Below are 18,646 nucleotides of genomic sequence, written 5' to 3' on the forward strand. Positions count from 1 at the left end.
TGAGGATGATGGAGGACAATGTTGCGGGAGGGGTAGTGGTTCCTAATGTGGTTAACAGTGTAGAGAAGGTTACGGACCAGAGGGTTTTGCAGACGGTTTACAACGTTGATGGACTAGTGGGTACACAAGCTGTGAGTGCTCCGGGACCTACTCGGGTGATGCACAAAACAGCCCCTACCATCACCGAGAAACGTTCATGGGTTTCGATGGTTAAAAACACAGAGGAGATGGAGAAGGTGCCTCTGGATATCGAAGATGTGGATGGTATGCCGACTGTAAGGATACCGGATAGTGTTTTCCAGGATGCTCACCCCTTATGGGAAGACTTTCTTGTGGGCAAATTTCTTGCAAAGGCACCTTTTGTGGGTGGTATTCATGCTCTGGTAAATAAGATTTGGACTTTGGGGGACAAGTCTTTGAAGATCGATGTTATTGCTGTTGACAACACGACAGTAAGGTTTCGTATTCCTGATGAACGTACACGGCTGCGTGTTTTAAACAGGGGTATGTGGAATCTGTGTGGCGTTCATGTGGTGTTAACCAAGTGGACCCCCATTGCAGAAGCTGAGCAGGAAGACATGACAACTGTCCCTTTATGGGTCATAGTGAAGAATGTTCCGGCAAAGTATTTCTCATGGAAGGTCCTGAGTGCTATCACTAGCCCTTTAGGGACACCAAAGAAACTACATTCTGATACTGTGGCGTGTAAGTCTTTTGATGAGGCAAAAGTGTTTGTTGAAGTGGATTTAACAAAGCCTCTGCCAAAACGTTTTTCTTTCAAGTCTGGAGATACGGTTGTGGAATTTGTCTACCCTTGGTTACCCCCACGGTGCTCGACATGTTCCAAGTGGGGTCATTTGGCTGCCGATTGTATGCAGAGCCTAAAAGTGGTAATAAGGAAAAACAGAGTCCAGGGGACGTTACGCCAACTGCACAGGCGACCAATGAGACAACTCATGGGAAGCCGCAGGAGGAAACCAGGACTACAGTAGAGGATGATGTTGTCTGGGAGCATGTGGAACCTGGCTGGTGTACTCCAACAAAGAGCATCCGCAGTCCTGCAAAAGCTCAAGATTTGCGTTTTGGGGAGGTGTTCATTATGAGTAACTCCTTTTCTTGTCTTAGTGATAAAGGGGAGAAGGGTGAGAAAGTGTTGGAGGATAAAACGGAGGGAGTTACAGACAATGGGGAAGCTACAGACAATGGGGAAGTTACAGACAATGGGGAAGTTCTTACAGAGAAACAGAATCATAAACCCATAGAGGAGGAACCAAAGACTGACACAGTGGGAACGGGAGTGTTGAGACCCTCTCTGCCTCGGGCTTCAAAAGAGGGTCATCGATTTCTCTCCAAAGATGCACAACAGAATTCTAGGATCCAGATCCCTAGAACAATGACAACACGTCAAACCTCAAAAAATCTCTGATGTCTGGTTTCTTCTGGAATATCAGGGGTTTTAATAAACAAGAAAAGCATAAAGTAGTCCGAGATTGGACATCACAAGGGCATTTTGACTTTGGATGTTTAATCGAAACGAAAGTGAAGGCGCGTAGAATGGATAAAGTAGTACGTTCGGTGTTTGCAGACTGGTCCACACTCTCAAACTATGAAGAGCATCGGCTTGGTAGACTTTGGGTGGTTTGGAGAAATAACGTGAGGGTTACACCAATCTATAAAACATCACAGCTGATTACCGTTTCGATCCTTATTGATGGGAGGCAGGATGAGGTTTTTGTCTCTTTTATCTATGCTGCAAACCTTGCTGCAGACAGGAAATCTCTTTGGGAGGACTTACAACACCATAATGACTCTCCTCTGTTGAAGGATAAACCATGGCTCCTTTGTGGTGATTTCAACGAGATACTTGAGGGTGATGACCACTCTCTATACGGCTCCAATCCATCTATTTCTCCTGGTATGCGAGATTTTCAGAATTTAGTAAGATTATGTGAGCTCACGGATATGAGCTACCAAGGTCCGAGGTTTACCTAGAGCAACAAAAGACACGATGGGGTTATTTGCAAGAAGTTGGATAGGGTCTTGGTCAGTAAACAATGGATCCATCAGTACAATCAATCATACTTAGTCTTTGAACCAGGTGGTGTTTCGGATCATATGAGATGCAGATTTTACATTTCGGGAGAAGAAAAAAAGGGTAAAGCGACCTTTTAAGTTTGTCAATGCAATCACCTCCCATCCGGATTTCCATACCGAGCTTGCACAAAGATGGAGTCAGTCTTCTCCTCTGTTCCACTCAACTTCGGCAATGCATCGTTTATCAAAGAAGTTAAAGAGCTTAAACCCGTACTTGAGATTACTGGGGAAGCAGACGGTAGGACATATCTCCACACGTACTAAGGATGCTTTTAAACGAATTTGCGACCTGCAGACACAGACTATGTCACACCCTTCATCGCATACGGTTGCTCTTGAGGCTGATGCATGTGAATCCTGGCAACGACTCGCTGAAATTGAGGAAAGTTTTTTGAAACAGAGGGCAAAACTTCACTGGCTCAAGGTTGGTGATCAAAACAACAAGGCTTTTCACGCAGCTGCTACTCTAAGAGAAATCCGAAACAATATCAAGGAAATCAAATGTGACGATGGTAGCATCGCCCGTACTCATGACCAAATCAAGCTTGAAGCAGAACGATATTTCAAAGCTTTTCTCACTCACACGCCTGCAGACTATGTTGGTTGGTCTTGTGAGGAGTTGGAGGGTATTTTAGATTTGAAATGTGATGAAAGTGATAAAAACCTACTTATTCATGAGGTCACTGAGGAGGAGGTTCGACGGGTTCTCTTTGCAATGCCGAACAATAAATCTCCGGGTCCAGACGGGTTTAATGTTGAATTTTTTAAACACTCATGGCCTACTGTGGGAGCAGATTTTCTCGTGGCAATACAATCTTTCTTTAAAACTGGCTTCTTACCAAAATGAGTCAATTCCACCATCTTAGCCCTTATTCCCAAAAAGAAGAAGGCTACGGTGATGAGAGATTACCGACCAATTTCATGCTGCAACGTTCTCTACAAGGTCATCTCAAAGATCCTTGCCAATAGGTTAAAGATTGTGCTCCCAAAGTTCATATCTCCAAACCAATCTGCTTTCATCAAAGATAGATTGCTCATGGAAAAAATTCTTCTTGCCACAGAGGTCATCAAAGATTATCATAAGGAAACAGCTCACCAAGATGTGCCATGCAAATTGACATATCAAAAGCTTTTGACTCGGTTCAGTGGATTTTCCTCCTTAACACTCTGCGAGCCCTTGATTTCCCTGAGCAATACGTAAACTGGATCCAGACATGTGTTACAACTGTATCCTTTTCTGTACAAGTCAGTGGCGAGTTAGCAGGCTATTTTGGTAGCTTGCGCGGCCTCCGTCAAGGTTGTTCTCTCAGCCCCTACCTCTTTGTAATTTGCATGAACGTCCTCTCTCGTAAACTAGACCATGCAGCTGGAAATAAGGAATTTGGCTACCACCCGAAATGTATACTTCTGAAGTTAACCCATTTATGCTTTGCTGATGATCTGATGGTCTTTGTTGAGGGGGAAAAAGCATCGATCACAGGGGTTTTAAAGGTTTTTGAGGATTTTGCAGTGCACACTGGTCTCCACATTAGTCTGGAAAAATCTACAATCTATATGGCAGGTGTCTCATAGGAACAGAGAGAAGCAATCCTTGATCAATTTCCTTTCGCCAATGGCACTCTCCCGGTAAGGTATTTGGGTTTACCTCTACTCCCTAAGAGAATGTCTGCTGCTGGCTATTCACCCTTATTGGAGAAGATCCGGCTGCAAATAAGTTCGTGGACAGCAAGGACGTTGTCTTTCGCGGGACGTCTGCAACTATTACGGTCCGTGATATTCAGTGTCACAAACTTTTGGATCTCTGCTTTTAGACTTCCCAAAGCCTGTATACGCGAGATAGATAAATTGTGCTCAGCTTTCTTATGGTCTGGTCCATCTTTAAACACAAACAAAACGAAAGTCGCATGGTCAGAGGTCTGTCGACCAAAGAGTGAAGGGGGTTTAGGCCTGAGATCGATCGAAGAAGCAAATCAGGTGAGTGTTCTGAAACTGCTATGGTGGATTCTATCTGCTAATGGCCCACTTTGGGTGGACTGGGTGAAGAAATATTTGATTCGAAGTGGTTCCATATGGACTGAAAGGGATAACACCACCAATGGATCATGGATTTGGAAGAAACTACTAAAATACAGAGAGAGAGCAAAATATTTTCATCGAGTTCAGGTTAAAAATGGTGAATCCACGTCTTTTTGGTTTGACTACTGGTGTCCTCTCGGTTGTCTAATAGAGAAAGTTGGAGAACGAGGTTTTCTTGATCTTGGAATCCCGAAATCGAGCTCTCTAGCTGCAGTGATGAACATGACACGACGAAGAACACACCGAAACTCTCTCTTCACCGCAATTGAGGAAGAAATCCGCCTCACCACTCTCCATCGATCCCCAGAAGATGATGTAGCTTGGTGGAAAGGAAGGAACGATATTTACCAAAAGCAGTTCAACACAAAGAATACCTGGTTAAACATTTGCACTACTCATCCGCAGATGGCAGGCTACAAAGCTATTTGGTTTCCCCATGCCACTCCAAAGTATGCTTTCATAACATGGTTGATGGTAAAGAACAGAATCTCAACAGGAGATAGAATGCTTCTTTGGAACACAAACGCAAACATAGGTTGTGTTCTCTACAGTTGCATGATGGAGACAAGAGAACACTTATTTTTTTAATGTCCCTACTCACAGCAAGTATGGGAGGCTCTGGTGAGAGGTCTATTATCAACCAAGTTCACGGCTATATGGACAGAGGTCATGGCTTTACTTGAGGACACGGCACTGGACACAACACAAAAATTTCTCTTGGGGTATACTTTTCAAAACACTATACATGCTCTCTGGCAAGAACGCAATAACATACGCCATGGGGAAACACTGTCGACACCGGCAAAGCTCGTGAAGATGATTGACAAGAATGTACGCAACCGTATGAGCACACTTGGGGATGGAGGCGATACCCGCATTCAATTTTGGTTTGCAGCCAGATTTTATCCTCCTTGATACTATGTCAAGATCTTTAAACAAACAGTTTTAAATACGTTTTTGGCTTTAAACAATGTAACAATAAGTTTATTTTTCTTTTGAATATAATTTAACATTAGATTCAAAAAAAAAAATCTGGGATTGTTAGTTACAACTTATCAAGCAGGCATCAACAACCCCATTCACAATCACCAACAAAACTCAAAATGTCAAAACAGTCAACAAATGAGATAAAAAAGACCTAGTTAATCCGAGCAGCTACGATTCAGATGGCCTGATCACTGGGAAAGGAGGCAATCTCAGCACAGCTTCTTCTGTCTCCATTGGATCGGATCTCAGAATCTAAGGAGAAGAAACAAATACAAACTGCATTAAGATCCACAAAATCATTCAACATAACAGAAGACAAATAAAAACCCAAAGAAACCCCATTGGCCTCCAGAATCAGTCTAACCTTAGATGGATGATAGAAATAGATGTTGTTACATGTACACTTGAACAATTAGCACAAAATGATGTAGTACACTTTAGGATCAGACCAATCTCTACATAGCGAAAACGATGCTCTTTGTAACTAGAATATGTATTCATCCATTCAAATGGAAGTTGTTAAAAGGAGTGTGAACTTTCACTATTTGGCTCTTATTGCTGATGAGTGATGATCTCTTTTCCTAATTCCATCTACATTCTTCAATCAATCAATTAAATTTCACATTCCAAACTAACCCATAGGAAGTTTTAGACAAAAAGAAAAAAAAAAAAAAAAGGGAGATTGATCTTATCAAATCATATATCGAAAAATCCAAAACTCGGTTAAAGTAACAAAACCCGAGAGTAAAGAAGTGATCTTTAGCTCAAGTAGCATCGTTAAGGACATCGAAACACACGATGTCGAAATCAAAAAGGAATAGAGATACTTACGGGGTCCTGAAGAACAGGTTTGGTGTCATCTACGGCAGGTCTGAATGGAGGTTTCTGAGATTTACCAGCTTCGTTCGATCTCGCCGGGGTCTTCTTCATCGATTCCTCTTTTTCTTTTTCTTTTTTCTTTCGCCGGAGAATCGTATATCGGAAAAATTACCTTTAGAGACTCGCCGTAGCGTTTTCTCTCACACGTGTAACTAAATGGGCTCTTTAATAGAAGTAGGCTCATATTGGGCTTATAAGTTTTTTATTCAAAGCCCATTTTAGTTTTTTTCTTTCGAGAACTTTATATATACACATTGACGAGTGTCGCCGTAAAACCTCTGCTACTGTCTGCTCCAGCAAAACCCTAATCAGCTTCTCCGTCTCCAAAAAAAAAATTCAGAACCAAGAAACATCTCTCTGAGGTACGATCTCTGTTTAAAGGAGTAATCTTTCTTAATTCAGGTTTTCTTACTTTTGTATTTTTCGTTTTCGTCAGTTCTTAACTTTAATTATCTCCACAGGGATTTGAAAGACGACGATGTATCTTCAGTGCTATATCAACGAGAAGGGTGAGAAGGTTTACACCACTAAGGTACCTTCACTTTATTATACTCATCTCTTCTCTTTTATATGCTTAATTTGTGTTTTGTATTTTGTTCTTGTGTGTTTTAGGATTCAAAAACAAATCTCTGTTTTGTTAGGGTTTAAAAAAATTAAAGTACACACTAGAAACTTTTGTTTTGTCTGCGTAATTTTATTAAAAATTGATAGAAGTTCTTCTCAACACATTGGGTTCAGTTTTGCTTTTGTCATGTCTGCTTTTAGTCTTAACATTTGCTGTTTGTTTTGTCTAAACCTAGGAAGATAGAAGTTCTTTCGGACATTGAGTTCTTATAGTATATATAGAAGCATTTTGATAGACAATGAGCTTGGTTTCTTCTATCTTTATAGAGTTTCAAAAAGAACCACATGCTTGTTACTACTTGTTCTATGAGTTTTGTTATTTGAGTTTAATTTGAGCTTACAAATGATTAAAACTAATTGTGCAGAAGGAATCACCGCTAGGGCTAGCTACTGAATCTGCTCATCCAGGTGAGAGTCCTTGCATTTGAGACCATTTTGTGTTATTTTTTACTACATTGTTTGATTCATAAAAAAAGTACACCATTATTAAATCATTTGAGCAAATTGCAGCCCGGTTCTCCCCTGACGATAAATACTCAAAGCAGAGAGTCGCGTTGAAGAAGCGATTTGGTCTCCTACCGACCCAGAATGCACCTGTCAAGTACTGATGAAGAGCATGCTTGTGTTGGTTTTTATCGTTGCTTTTAATTGCTGCTATGGTTGTCTCTTAATGAAATGTTGACTTGAACCGTGTGTCTTTCTTTGTAATGTCTTCAAATACACATAGTGAGTTAAGAGATCAATTTACTTATCCTCCTCGTTAACCTTTATTTACATTGAGAATCTGATAGTGCCCAATTTTGATTAAAACCAATATACCGGAGTGAATTTGTTCTTTTCTTGTCAACTAAAAACTTCATTAATGGCTAAAGCAAGGAACCAAAAACACAGAATCGCCATCACAGCTCACCAGAGATCAGCAACACAGTAAAAAATGATTACTCTCGAAAAATTAAGTTGCGGCCCATTTGTTCAAGGCCCATTAAAAAGTGTCCCTTCCCTCGTTGGTAAAAAACAGTTTGGTCTTTTTCTGCAAGAAAAACAAAAAAAGTAAAAAACCAATGAAGAGAACAAATCCGGAACCGTCCGCCTCCGGAGCAAAGAAACGCCGGGGAGAGGAAGATGACGAAGAAGTGGGTTGTAGTCACGCTGCAGTTGAAGATGGTGCAGTGTCTGAGGATCAATGTCTTCCTCTCGGTGAGTTTCAAAATCTTTTTGACTTTTTTTTTGGGTGGTAATGCGGAGAGATTGTAAACTCTACTAATTCATGATTGGTTGTTGCTCTGTTCGTAATCAGAGGATGAACTCACCTTTAGCGACACATCTGTTGCACTAAGAATGATGCGAGCTCAGTTTCCTCGTATTGACCAGGTTCGATTCCATATCACTAAAAATATTGTTATTGAAAGTCGCATTCACTTGAATTGGACATTCTCTTACTCTGAAACCATATGAAGATTAGTTAAAAGTGTCTCCTTTTTTTCTTGTCAATCTCTTTGTACATTGATGGTGATTCTCATTCCTGCCTCTGTTCATCTGTTTTCAGGCTTCGGTTCCACCCTTCATTTTACAGTCGCAGTTATACAGTAGCGTCAATGATAGAACCCAAGTCGATAGAGAATTAGAGGTATGCTCTTTCTACTCTAATGCATCATTTTGTACTTATAAAGGTTTGAAGAATGAAACCTTTATTAAAATGACATGTGCCATTGAACAATTGAAATTATAACCTCTGTATGTAAGGTGTGTCCTGGTAAGTTTAGAACCATCGCCATTTGCGTTTGTATCGTTGTTTTTCATCTTTGTGGTTTAATTTGGTGAACTAATTTGCTATTGGTATCTTTGCCTGTCCAATGTTCGTATCAATCTTTTATCATCTCTGTTGGGTTTGCTAGAGTTCTTTGGGATGATCACTTTTTGAACTTTGGTGCAGTGTTTACGAAGGGAGAAAGTTGTTCGTGTTTTCAAACTCAACACTGGACAAGATGATCATGCAGTTATCTTTTTGGATGACTATCTTAACCAGGTTGGTATTTTGCTGCATATCATTAGGTTCATGTGTAGTTTACATTAGCTTTAGTTAATTGGTACCTGTGTTTTAAATGGCGATAGGCGAGGTAAGGCTACGGTCTCAAATAGTTTTGATTTCTTACTATTGGTAATTCGTTGTAGAGAGTGGATGGTCTTTCCAATTTTTAGCTAATCAATATCTATGGACAACAACATTGAAAAGCAATAATCCTTTATCATTTTCTTGTAATCCATATGTTAGGTAGATCGAATAGTGAAGAGGATGGAAGAGAAGAAACAAAGTGATCTTGAAATTTTCAAGTGGTTCAAAGGCCATGTCCTTGATTCAAAACTTGAACCTAGTATTGGACATCATGAGCTAGTAAGTCAATTTTATTCATTTTACCTGTTTTTGTCTACATACAGTAGATGCCCAAAGTTTTCAGTTTTCACACGCTATCATTGCAGTTTTCACTGTTGTCATTGGGCGGAAATGTGAAGGATGCACACATCACTCTCTTAATTAACGCAGGTCTTCTCGTAAGTAAAGAGTTATACTCCTACTTATATCTGCTCCTCCATGTATCTATTTCCCTCTTTTAACTATAAATACCAATTTATCTCAGACACGCCAACTTATCGATCCGGACATGTACTGGTTTGCGATTCCAAGTATCGGTAAACTGTGGAAGGGTCTATTGCAGGTACCTTTGAAAATACTTTTATCAGTTTCTTCCTTCCAATTGATTGCCTCAGAACCTTTTAAGTACTCTCAATATAACAACCAGGGAAGGAACGAACTCCTCTCATTGATAAAGCGCAAGCGACATAAAGAGATGTTCTTGGCCGAGCTTGAAAAGAAACGGCTCCGGTTCTCTCCTCTCGATGTGAGATTTCACATACGTGATCTCATTGGCTCAGGTCACCTGAAAACTGTTCAGACAACTTCTGGCCTGATTGTTCGGATTCCAAAGGACTAAAATGCTGGTGCTGGTTTCTCATTAAACGGGCAATCTCAGAATCAGGTGACACTTTTCAGAAATACTTGCACAACCATTACTCATTGGTTTAGCTTTTTACTATTGTTAAAGGAATATCTATAGGATTTATAAGAATAATAATTACAGACTCGAGCTAAAAGCCAAAGATAATAATTTTGTACAGAACAGTTGGAGTTGGTCTATTTATTATACACAGAAGTATTATTATACACAATGTATCAAGTCTTGATACATTGTGTTTGATGATTGATACTACAAGTTGCGTGAAGCGAGAATCTCTGCTTTCACTCTAGTGATGAACTCTTCAGCTCTTTCGTCTATTCCCTTCTCCGGAAACAATTCTTCCTTTGGCTTCCACTGCTTTGCTGGAATCCAACTGGATACTGCCATAGGTTCTCTGAAGAGCTTATCAACGTATACAACAGCTTTGCGTTTCTTCTTGAACAAACAACCTCTCTTTAGACAGATGAAAAAAATACGGGAATCTCTGTCCCGACGTTTCTTTCCGGATCCTTGGCTTGAACGGTAGAAATGTTTGTGCTTGGTTTTGGATCTCCGAAATTTGTGGAAGTTGGCAGTGAAGCTCTTCCAAGCTCTTTTGGCGGGGAGAAGCCTAATTCTCAGGCAAGACATGACTTGGGATAGTTGAGAATGAGAGGGAGAGTGAAGAAGAGAGATGAGAGATTAGCTCAAAAACTTGGTGGATAAAGGCAAAGGTGGATAAGTAGAGATAGGATTATATAGAAAGTTTGTGTTTAGCTTAGCTCGGACGCAAGACAAGACAAAATATTCCACTTCTTTGCTTAATCTCTACGCTGCTTCCTTAACCTAATCTCCACTATAATATTTTTATTTTGTCTTTTAAGATTTTGTTGTTTAGCAAATTCTAGATTCTGACGATCTACAATTTCTACATCTGCAATTATGGTTTTGAGTATAAGAAGTTGGATCATTAAAAATCTACTAAGAAAGTGTTTGAGTATATATAATGGTACTTTGCTTTTAGTAGGTTAATGAATTATTTTCTAATTGTAAAGTTAAATGAGAGCTTGTACACCATTTCTCTGCATCTCTCTGAGCCTCCAAATGGGATAAATAGCATCTTCCCCCAACTCTGCTGCCTCCACTTGTTGCCTTGCCCAATCGTAGTGCACCGTGTGTATGGTGTCCTAAATCCAACAACAAACTCTTAAAATGACTGTGGCATTGGTCATATGCATTGCGATTGAATTATGATTTTTGATTCACAGTTTTTTTTACCTGGCCTCCTTCTATGATTTCTCCATTCTTGTCGCGAGCGCAGTAGATTTCTTGCGTTTGGAACTGGCATCAAAGAGAATAAATTAGTCCATCATATCCAATTCTTAGCTCAGAAGAAAATGAAGATCATTTACCCTGACTATTATTACGGGGGAAGTTCCCATCATCTTCGTCTCTTGAATGGCAACGTCAGATATGTACAGCAGCTGATCAAAATGAAGCACCTTAATTACTCTGCATGGCTTCATGAGAAGAAATATTCCGTAGGGTAACACCAAGAACAAAGAAACCCTTACCTTGTTATCGAAAAAGACACCATGACTTTGGTAAGTTGTGAGCTCTGCTTTGCATCTTTCAATCACTTCCTTGCTGCAATACTTCTTCAAGGTCTCAACATCTCCCTGCAAAGATATTGAAATTAATTACAAAGCAACATAAACGAGGATGACACGAGACATTATCTATTTCAAAACCCGAGATTCACCTCACTATATGCTTTCAAGACAGGTCTAATGGCTTCCTCAACCTCTGCAGCAAAGTCTGGCAAGGAGAACGATCTACACATGAAAGAGAGGTAAGAATTATTATTACCGGAGGCACATCTTCAAACCAATAATAATCAGCCACTATATAACTTACGGATCTCGCCCGTGTATTTCTTTGTAAGTTGATGCAGAATCTGTTTCATGCAAGAACATGTCATGCATGCTGCCAAAACAAAGAATAATTAATGCACATGTAAGGGAGAAGGAGTATGTTAAAAACAAAAAATTGGGAAGATAGTAAGGGAGCAATTAGAGAGTATACTCTTGAATCTTGTGAACAATCGGATTATCACTAGTTTCCCATACTTCCCTCACATCTTCTGCAATCTGCACAGTCCAAATGCATTGCCAATTTACAATATAACAAATCAGTATCAGCAAAGAGATTGGATAATTGAACAAGACGAGTAATAAAGACAAGTTGTTTTCATTACCTCTTGGCTCTTGTTTACAACAGGCACACTCATCCCGCTTATACGTTTAAATACAGGAAGACTTTGCATCTAAAGCCAAATTTGAGGAAAGCATTCAACAAGGGCCTTCAAACACATGGAATAAAATGGACAACCACAAAGAGGGCCACTCACCTTTTCTCTAAAGGATTCCCATTTTGTTTGCCACTTGAACTGTTTTGTTGGCATAACCACCATCTCGGTTCTTGTACTTCTCTCACCTGTGAATGGCGGGGGAGGTGTATATTCCAGGAACTTCCTTCTAGATGTGTTTCCACGCAGTTCATCCTTTACAATGTCAAGTACCTTCTTTACAACTTCAAATGGTTTCGCTTCCTTCAGCTTATAAAACGCCTCGGATACTTTTGGCGAAGAGATACTTGACTTTAATTTTTCAAAAAATGTATGTAATTCCTCCGTAGAACCTGATTGCTGCTGTTTTTCTCCTCCAGAGGTTCCTGTGCCTGATGAACTTGCTGACTCTGCATTCTCCACCTTTCCGAGCTTGAATGACTCCTTCACCTGAACATTAAAAATACACAACCTAGTTAACAAAAACAAAAAAATGCCACAAATGACCACTGAAAGGACAACAATACAAGAGCAGGATTCCAGCAAGACCTCTTCTGTGGCCGCTGAAAACTTGTCTTTCACACTTGAAGAGACCTGCAGTACCGTCAAAGCTGTTTTGTAAGGGACGACTGTTAATTAGCCTTATACAATGTACATTTTTGGCTATTCATACATACATATAATAAGTGAGTTATCATGTTTTTATCTAAGATCCAAACTAGAAAAAGAGCAAACAACCCATCTTAGAAACTCTTTGCATCTTTTAACACAATATCAGCTTCCAAACATTCTCCAACCAGGGTGGAGGAAAAAAAAAACACAGACATGGTACCAATTCAAGGCTCGTGTACCAGAACCATACCTTTTTAGCCGCAGCTTCAGTCTCAGTCCACACACCATCAACTTTATTGTACAGCTGCTCAGTCGTTTGTTTCGTTCTGCATTAGCCATATCTTTCATAATTTCCTTTAACACACAATGTATATATATTATCTCCCAAGTAAAGATCAATTACAAATGTGTTTATAACTTACCTAACTTTCAGGTCCTCTTTTACACCTTTCAACTCTTCAGCTCTTTCCTTCAACTCCTTCACTGTTCTTTTAAATTCAGGATTGCTGCAACCACATGAAAAAATCAACAATGTTTAACCAAAAAGAAATTGAACTAAAGAAACATCATCCAATAATAGAAAGATTATATGTTCTTTCACTTATTATAGATATTCGTATGCCTCACGTTACATAACAAATCACAATATACCTCTCAGCTTCCCCTCTAATATTCTTGGAGAACTCGCTTAGCACGCTGAACCTGCGATGACTCGCATATCCAATAGTAGGAAGATACTCTGATCTTGCGTTTGCTCTCTAAAAGCAAAAACACAAAGTCACCACCAAATCAATCAAAAACCATTTAGTGCGATTTTGATCAGAAACATTACAAACAAAAAAATACAAAGTATCTCACCAGAACCCGTTGCTGCATCAGTTGCCGTAAAAAAGGCTGCTTTGTGATCAGTAAATCTCGAATTAGCTTTCTAGTCGCCATTAGAAACAAACCCACCAAGCAAAAACCCTATACCGAGCGCCTCTCGAGAAAGAATCACAGAGGTTGGATTTGAGACTAATGATATACATATCTCTGTTATATTGTTTACAAGAAAAAAGGAAAAGTTCAAAAATATTTACTTGAGCAACAAACCAAGAACACTTAAAGGCCTACAGAGAGAGATACAGAGGTTTCCATTTTAGATACTTGTTCGGAAACACGGATATGTATATTCCATATCTGGTTAATAAATAAATGAGAGTTAAAAACAGAGTATATAAGAAGAGCCGTTTCCAAACACTACTAAACAACGCTCGTCCCTGTTTATTAGGTCCGTTGGGCTTTTGTAAATTGTAAGAAGCCTAAATTCAATTTGATTTTGATTCAGTTTGGTTTGTTCAATCCGGTTAAGCTGCAAATATAAGTTGAACCAGAAATCAGAATACTGGTGTCGTTGTTTTGAGACAGAAATCAGAATCAAACTTAAGACACGACAAGAAGCGTAGATTCGAATCTAAAGAAGACAAAAGTACAACTAGATCCTCATTGTCTTTTTTAGTCACAGGCCACGTTAGCGGCGGCGAAGTGTTGGGCTTGCCGGCGAGCCGCCGGCTCCGAGACCATGGCTTGAATGAGCATGGTCTTCACTTCCCATGGCGCATAAGAGAAACTTTTTCTAGCGTAAGAGTTGACAAGAGCTGCGATCCCCTGTTTCAGCAGCGCACCGTACGCGTTACCTTCTTCGTCGTTCCTAGCCGTTGATTCCAATAGCGTCAGATCAGATCTCCACCGTTCTTTCGCAACCATCACTCCGAACATTTTCTCGACCGTTGATCTCTCCGGTACCATCCTCGGCCATGCTTCCCTCTCGCTGCTCCAATACCTGAAACCAAACTCAAAATAAATAAATAAAAACAACACCACCATCGAGTTAGATCTGACTCAGCTATTAACGTAATAAAAATTTTAAAAATCAAATTCAAAGTTGGATTACTGCGGCGTGCATCGTCCTCTGTGTCTGGTGTATAAGAAACCAGGCCTCGTCGCCGATGAATCTCCGGCGAAGAAGCAGAGGACCAAGAAGGTGACCAGAACGAGTCGACTCAGAGAACAGTGAGAGTCCATTAATCAATCAGTCCTTCCTTCGTCTTCGGTCTTCGTTAAATCGCCATCAGAGAATCTGAGTTTGCTTGAGTTATGGTCTCTCTCCTACTCAATTTGTCTATTTGTTACCTCGGAAACAGAGATACACTTTTGACGCATTTACCCTTAGAATTCAAATTATTTTTGTTAAAGTGGATAAAGTGACTATTTTATTAGAGGGATATAAGCGTCATTGTATAGACGCACATGAGTTTGTCTGAATGTATTTTTCAATTGTTTTGCATATCGTAGTCAGTCCTCACGTGACAATGCAAGCTTCGCACCAAGATCCCAACGTTTTCAATTCTGTAGAACGGTAATTTGTTTACGGGACTTTTCCACGTTGTTTGATTTTTTTTTTTTATCAGAGCTACTCGCGTTTATTGATCGAGACCAAGTCCAATCTAGTATTCAAAAATTACCATTTTTTTTTTTTGTTCCCAACCAAATGTCATGTAGAGCAGTTTCGGATATGACCCTCACGTTGCCCCGTCAATGCCAGACTATATCTTTAAAGATTCATATATACACACCTAGCTAGCCACTCAAAATATAATTAAGAAATTTTCAAAACGTAACGATATTCATGAACCATGACCGCCTACCATTTTTAAGTTTTTCTTTTATTGTTGTAAATTTGTAATGTAACTGGCAAACCATGAGCTTTGTAAATATAAATATAGAACTATTTTTGTCAACGTTAGTGTTTTGCATTTCTTAATAATAAACATTATCATATAATTGTTGATCAAGTTAATTGTTATAAAAAAAAATAACAATGAATCAAAGTACATACTTTCGCAAGTCACACACACATATACAGACATGTCACCTTAAATGCCCATAAACTATTTTCTATATATACCTCACAAGACTTAAATCTAGCACACGCACTGAAACACACAAATAAAGAAAGACAAGAAAACAACATATTAGTATATAGCCATGTCCTCATCCATATACTCCTATGTTGTCCTCTTCTTCTTATTTTCCATCGTCCCATACATCCAAAGCCAACCTATTGCTCCAGCTCCGACCACTGAAACAAGTCCCATCAATTTCACAGCGGTTCTTGAAACTGGTCACCAATTTACTACATTCATGCGACTCCTCAACACAACTCAAGTCGGATTTCAGGTAAGCGTTCAACTCAATAGCTCTGATCAAGGGATGACTATATTTGCTCTAACAGATAACGCATTCAACAACCTTAAACCCGGAACCCTAAACGGACTCACATACCAACAACAAATCCAGCTAATGCTCTACCATATCATTCCAAAATACTACTCTCTAAGTGATCTTCTCTTAGCAAGTAATCCCGTTAGAACTCAGGCTACGGGACAAGAAGGAGGAGTCTTTGGGTTAAATTTCACAGGGCAAGCACAAAGCAACCAAGTGAATGTTTCAACCGGCGTTGTTGAGACTCGGATCAATAATGCATTACGACAACAGTTTCCTCTAGCCATTTACGTGGTGGACAAAGTGTTGTTGCCGGAAGAGTTGTTCGGAACAAAGACCACACCCACAGGAGCTCCGGCCCCGAAATCCATAACTTCATCGCCCGATGCCGATTCTCCGGCTGTTGATAAAGAGCACAAATCCTCCGGATCAAACGTGAAGAGGACAAGTCTAGGGGTTGTTCTTGGCTTTATATGGTTTTGTTATTCGTTTATATATATATATATATATCTTTTGAAGCATTAACTAAAAGCTGAGAAACATTCCCAAGTAACAACTATTTTATTTGCATGATTGATTTGATTCACTTATATATGTGTTGGAGTATCTGCTTTGTAATTTTCTTAATCTTTTTATGTTTGTCAACAAATGAGAATTGTTTTTAACTAAAAAAAGGAGTAACTGTGAATTGACTAATGGGCTTGAATAAAAAAACTTGGGCCCAAAGATCTCTCAGCAAAATAGAAATTGCGTGATCGACCCCTACTTTAAACCCTAACCTAACCCCCTCTCTCTCTCTCTCTCTCTGTTTCTCTCTTCTCCATTTTAGATCGGATTCGGAGTTTAAGCAAGTAAGCCTTCTGATTCTTTGGCTCCAATTTTTTTTTTTGGTTTCATTTCAGCTAATTTCGCAGATCATTTTTGTTTACTTTATCGTCGATCCAAGTTTTCTTTAGGTCTGCTCTGTATAAGAATTTCAAATATCCATGATCAGTCTCTCTGCCTTGGATTTTGATTCTAGTGTTCCTAAAATTGGCAGGTGTTGGTGAAAACGATGAATTTCAAGAATATAAAAGCTCCCAAGGGTCCTGGTGGTGGTGTTATAGCTGCGGTGGTTATTGGTGGTCTCGGTCTTTACGGCGCTACGCACTCTCTCTACAATGTCGATGGAGGTCATCGAGCTATTGTCTTCAACCGCCTTGTCGGTATCAAAGACAAGGTTAGTCCCTGCCAAAAAAAAAAATTGGTTTCTTCTGAATCTGTGAATTGAATATTCGCATTAGTATTAACAATTGAGTCTTGTGTTTGTGACATCTAGCTGAAGTTTGGTTAGGCTTAGCGTTAGATAGTGAATCTTGTGTTTGTGGCATCTAGGTTAAGTTTACAAGGTTGATTTGTTAGTCTAGATTTGATTGTTGTTTGTAACAGTCATCTTGATGCACTATATATCTTTGCTTGCTTGACTATGTAGGTGTACCCTGAGGGCACTCACCTTATGATTCCGTGGTTCGAGAGGCCAGTCATCTATGACGTTCGTGCAAAACCTTACCTAGTTGAGAGTACTTCCGGGAGCCGTGATCTCCAGATGGTACTTCGCTTCCTTCCCTTTTAATGGTTTCTATCAGGTTGTGTGGTTTTGGTCTGTGAACTACATGATAAGCTTGTGTTGTGTGTGGGATCGAAACATTCAGGTCAAAATTGGACTTAGGGTTCTCACCCGTCCTATGGCTGACCGACTACCTGAGGTATACAGAGCTCTTGGTGAGAATTACCGAGAGAGAGTTTTGCCTTCTATTATCCACGAGACCTTGAAAGCTGTGGTTGCTCAGTACAATGCGAGCCAGCTTATTACTCAGAGAGAGGTTAGCTAACTGGCTGTAAATACATGTTTTTGATTCCTTCTTTAATGGTAAATTAATGGATGAGTTTTTTTTTTTGTTCTTTGGTGTTTTTTAAGTCGGTGAGTAGAGAAATCAGGAAAATCTTAACTGCACGAGCTGCATATTTCCACATTGCGCTGGATGATGTGTCCATCACAGGCTTGACGTTTGGAAAGGAGTTCACTGCAGCCATAGAAGGAAAGCAGGTGGCAGCTCAGGAGGCTGAGCGGGCTAAGTTCATTGTGGAAAAAGCTGAACAGGACAAGAGAAGTGCCGTTATTCGTGCTGAGGTGCGGATAATTCTTTTCCCTTTTCAAATAACCCTATATTGGTAAAATCTTGCTAAGCGATGTTTCTGTGGGAGTGTCTGTAGGGAGAAGCCAAGAGTGCTCAGCTCATAGGTCAAGCCATCGCAAACAACCAAGCGTTCTTAACACTGAGGAAGATCGAAGCAGCTAGAGAGATCGCACAAACCATCTCAAAATCGGCAAACAAGGTCTACTTGAGCTCTGACGACCTCTTGCTTAACCTGCAGGCGATGGACCTTGATGTAAAGGCCAAGAAGTAGAAGATGATATGAGTAAACCACACCTCTCTCTTCCATGATTGTCTTTCGGATTCCTCGACCAAAAGACAGTACGGATTCTTCAGAGTAACTATTTCTGTATTGTGTGTTTGCAATTTCTTTTCAGAGATCAAGACAAAATGATCGAATTATTGACAAGTTCTTTTTCTGTTTTTGTATGTGAGCAAAATTTACAAGTTCTTTAAATAATAATGTGTGCACATTACACAATGCTGAAAATCTTATAGTCTGTGAACCAAGAAGATGATGAGGCCAAGAAGTAGAAGATGATATGAGCTCTCTCTTCCATGATTGTCTTTCGGAT

The 18,646-nt window shown here is 39.8% G+C and overlaps 7 protein-coding genes and 1 pseudogene across 12 annotated transcripts; 4 read left to right on the forward strand and 4 right to left on the reverse strand.

Moving 5' to 3' along the window:
* Positions 1-5,153: 5,153 nt before the first annotated feature.
* On the reverse strand, positions 5,154-6,124 carry LOC104747814 (uncharacterized). The gene is made up of 2 exons (XM_010469512.3): positions 5,989-6,124; positions 5,154-5,409 (listed from the first exon to the last, which is right to left on the reverse strand). The coding sequence occupies exons 1-2, from the start codon at positions 6,085-6,087 to the stop codon at positions 5,326-5,328; spliced, it is 183 nt and encodes a 60-aa protein (XP_010467814.1). The 5' UTR covers positions 6,088-6,124; the 3' UTR covers positions 5,154-5,325.
* A 37-nt stretch (positions 6,125-6,161) lies between these two features.
* Positions 6,162-7,411, forward strand: LOC104747813 (H/ACA ribonucleoprotein complex subunit 3-like protein). Its single transcript, XM_010469510.3, has 4 exons — positions 6,162-6,398; positions 6,498-6,568; positions 7,026-7,068; positions 7,171-7,411. Exons 2-4 carry the CDS (start codon positions 6,515-6,517, stop codon positions 7,266-7,268), a joined length of 195 nt encoding a protein of 64 aa, XP_010467812.1. The 5' UTR covers positions 6,162-6,398; positions 6,498-6,514; the 3' UTR covers positions 7,269-7,411.
* A 261-nt stretch (positions 7,412-7,672) lies between these two features.
* LOC104747810 (uncharacterized) lies at positions 7,673-10,383 on the forward strand. 4 transcript variants are annotated; one of them, XM_010469506.3, is made up of 9 exons: positions 7,699-7,857; positions 7,958-8,031; positions 8,207-8,287; positions 8,594-8,686; positions 8,933-9,052; positions 9,139-9,210; positions 9,297-9,374; positions 9,459-9,695; positions 9,835-10,383. In XM_010469506.3, exons 1-8 carry the CDS (start codon positions 7,722-7,724, stop codon positions 9,648-9,650), a joined length of 846 nt encoding a protein of 281 aa, XP_010467808.1. In that variant the 5' UTR covers positions 7,699-7,721; the 3' UTR covers positions 9,651-9,695; positions 9,835-10,383. The 4 variants fall into 4 exon arrangements, with proteins under 4 accessions (XP_010467807.1, XP_087345667.1, XP_010467808.1 ...); XM_010469507.3 differs by having other exon boundaries at positions 9,840-10,383; XM_010469505.3 differs by having other exon boundaries at positions 7,673-7,857; positions 9,459-9,885.
* On the reverse strand, positions 9,753-10,304 carry LOC104747812 (uncharacterized). Its single transcript, XM_010469509.3, has one exon. It carries the CDS (start codon positions 10,302-10,304, stop codon positions 9,924-9,926), a length of 381 nt encoding a protein of 126 aa, XP_010467811.1. The 3' UTR covers positions 9,753-9,923.
* A 240-nt stretch (positions 10,384-10,623) lies between the features above and the next one.
* LOC104747809 (mitochondrial import inner membrane translocase subunit TIM44-1-like) lies at positions 10,624-13,551 on the reverse strand. 3 transcript variants are annotated; one of them, XM_010469504.3, is made up of 14 exons: positions 13,477-13,551; positions 13,264-13,370; positions 13,035-13,118; positions 12,863-12,938; positions 12,550-12,594; positions 12,064-12,450; positions 11,911-11,979; positions 11,739-11,803; positions 11,571-11,639; positions 11,416-11,488; positions 11,228-11,332; positions 11,066-11,137; positions 10,932-10,994; positions 10,624-10,840 (listed from the first exon to the last, which is right to left on the reverse strand). In XM_010469504.3, exons 1-14 carry the CDS (start codon positions 13,549-13,551, stop codon positions 10,709-10,711), a joined length of 1,422 nt encoding a protein of 473 aa, XP_010467806.1. In that variant the 3' UTR covers positions 10,624-10,708. The 3 variants fall into 3 exon arrangements, with proteins under 3 accessions (XP_010467806.1, XP_019092557.1, XP_087345666.1); XM_019237012.2 differs by having other exon boundaries at positions 13,471-13,551; XM_087489540.1 differs by lacking the exon at positions 12,550-12,594 and having other exon boundaries at positions 13,264-13,349.
* A 393-nt stretch (positions 13,552-13,944) lies between these two features.
* On the reverse strand, positions 13,945-14,758 carry LOC104747808 (uncharacterized). The gene is made up of 2 exons (XM_010469503.3): positions 14,546-14,758; positions 13,945-14,434 (listed from the first exon to the last, which is right to left on the reverse strand). Exons 1-2 carry the CDS (start codon positions 14,674-14,676, stop codon positions 14,107-14,109), a joined length of 459 nt encoding a protein of 152 aa, XP_010467805.1. The 5' UTR covers positions 14,677-14,758; the 3' UTR covers positions 13,945-14,106.
* Positions 14,759-15,556: 798 nt separating this feature from the next.
* LOC104747807 (fasciclin-like arabinogalactan protein 6 pseudogene) lies at positions 15,557-16,482 on the forward strand (annotated as a pseudogene).
* Positions 16,483-16,566: 84 nt separating this feature from the next.
* On the forward strand, positions 16,567-18,552 carry LOC104747806 (prohibitin-6, mitochondrial). Its single transcript, XM_010469501.2, has 6 exons — positions 16,567-16,727; positions 16,916-17,095; positions 17,348-17,464; positions 17,568-17,738; positions 17,834-18,046; positions 18,130-18,552. Exons 2-6 carry the CDS (start codon positions 16,931-16,933, stop codon positions 18,322-18,324), a joined length of 861 nt encoding a protein of 286 aa, XP_010467803.1. The 5' UTR covers positions 16,567-16,727; positions 16,916-16,930; the 3' UTR covers positions 18,325-18,552.
* Positions 18,553-18,646: the final 94 nt, after the last annotated feature.

Source organism: Camelina sativa, chromosome 15 (genome assembly GCF_030686135.1).
Source record: "Camelina sativa cultivar CO46 ecotype springtype chromosome 15, ASM3068613v1".
Taxonomy (NCBI): Eukaryota; Viridiplantae; Streptophyta; class Magnoliopsida; order Brassicales; family Brassicaceae; genus Camelina; species Camelina sativa.

What these genes read in the sequence shown, in the direction of transcription:
- LOC104747812 (XM_010469509.3), bottom strand. Translation starts at nt 10,304, where the DNA reads ATGTCTTGCCTGAGAATTAGGCTTCTCCCCGCCAAAAGAGCTTGGAAG.
- LOC104747813 (XM_010469510.3), top strand. Translation starts at nt 6,515, where the DNA reads ATGTATCTTCAGTGCTATATCAACGAGAAGGGTGAGAAGGTTTACACC. An exon ending in AGAAGGTTTACACCACTAAG is followed by an intron (nt 6,569 to 7,025) that starts GTACCTTCACTT and finishes CTAATTGTGCAG; the next exon opens with AAGGAATCACCGCTAGGGCT. An exon ending in TACTGAATCTGCTCATCCAG is followed by an intron (nt 7,069 to 7,170) that starts GTGAGAGTCCTT and finishes AGCAAATTGCAG; the next exon opens with CCCGGTTCTCCCCTGACGAT.
- LOC104747808 (XM_010469503.3), bottom strand. Translation starts at nt 14,676, where the DNA reads ATGGACTCTCACTGTTCTCTGAGTCGACTCGTTCTGGTCACCTTCTTG. An exon ending in AGAGGACGATGCACGCCGCA is followed by an intron (nt 14,435 to 14,545) that starts GTAATCCAACTT and finishes GTTTGGTTTCAG; the next exon opens with GTATTGGAGCAGCGAGAGGG.
- LOC104747809 (XM_019237012.2), bottom strand. Translation starts at nt 13,551, where the DNA reads ATGGCGACTAGAAAGCTAATTCGAGATTTACTGATCACAAAGCAGCCT. An exon ending in TTTCAGCGGCCACAGAAGAG is followed by an intron (nt 12,451 to 12,549) that starts GTCTTGCTGGAA and finishes TTTAATGTTCAG; the next exon opens with GTGAAGGAGTCATTCAAGCT. An exon ending in AAATCATAGAAGGAGGCCAG is followed by an intron (nt 10,841 to 10,931) that starts GTAAAAAAAACT and finishes TGTTGGATTTAG; the next exon opens with GACACCATACACACGGTGCA.
- LOC104747806 (XM_010469501.2), top strand. Translation starts at nt 16,931, where the DNA reads ATGAATTTCAAGAATATAAAAGCTCCCAAGGGTCCTGGTGGTGGTGTT. An exon ending in GGAGCCGTGATCTCCAGATG is followed by an intron (nt 17,465 to 17,567) that starts GTACTTCGCTTC and finishes CGAAACATTCAG; the next exon opens with GTCAAAATTGGACTTAGGGT. An exon ending in AGCTTATTACTCAGAGAGAG is followed by an intron (nt 17,739 to 17,833) that starts GTTAGCTAACTG and finishes GTGTTTTTTAAG; the next exon opens with TCGGTGAGTAGAGAAATCAG.
- LOC104747814 (XM_010469512.3), bottom strand. Translation starts at nt 6,087, where the DNA reads ATGAAGAAGACCCCGGCGAGATCGAACGAAGCTGGTAAATCTCAGAAA. An exon ending in AACCTGTTCTTCAGGACCCC is followed by an intron (nt 5,410 to 5,988) that starts GTAAGTATCTCT and finishes TCTTCTCCTTAG; the next exon opens with ATTCTGAGATCCGATCCAAT.
- LOC104747810 (XM_010469505.3), top strand. Translation starts at nt 7,722, where the DNA reads ATGAAGAGAACAAATCCGGAACCGTCCGCCTCCGGAGCAAAGAAACGC. An exon ending in GGATCAATGTCTTCCTCTCG is followed by an intron (nt 7,858 to 7,957) that starts GTGAGTTTCAAA and finishes GTTCGTAATCAG; the next exon opens with AGGATGAACTCACCTTTAGC. An exon ending in GTATTGGACATCATGAGCTA is followed by an intron (nt 9,053 to 9,138) that starts GTAAGTCAATTT and finishes CTATCATTGCAG; the next exon opens with TTTTCACTGTTGTCATTGGG.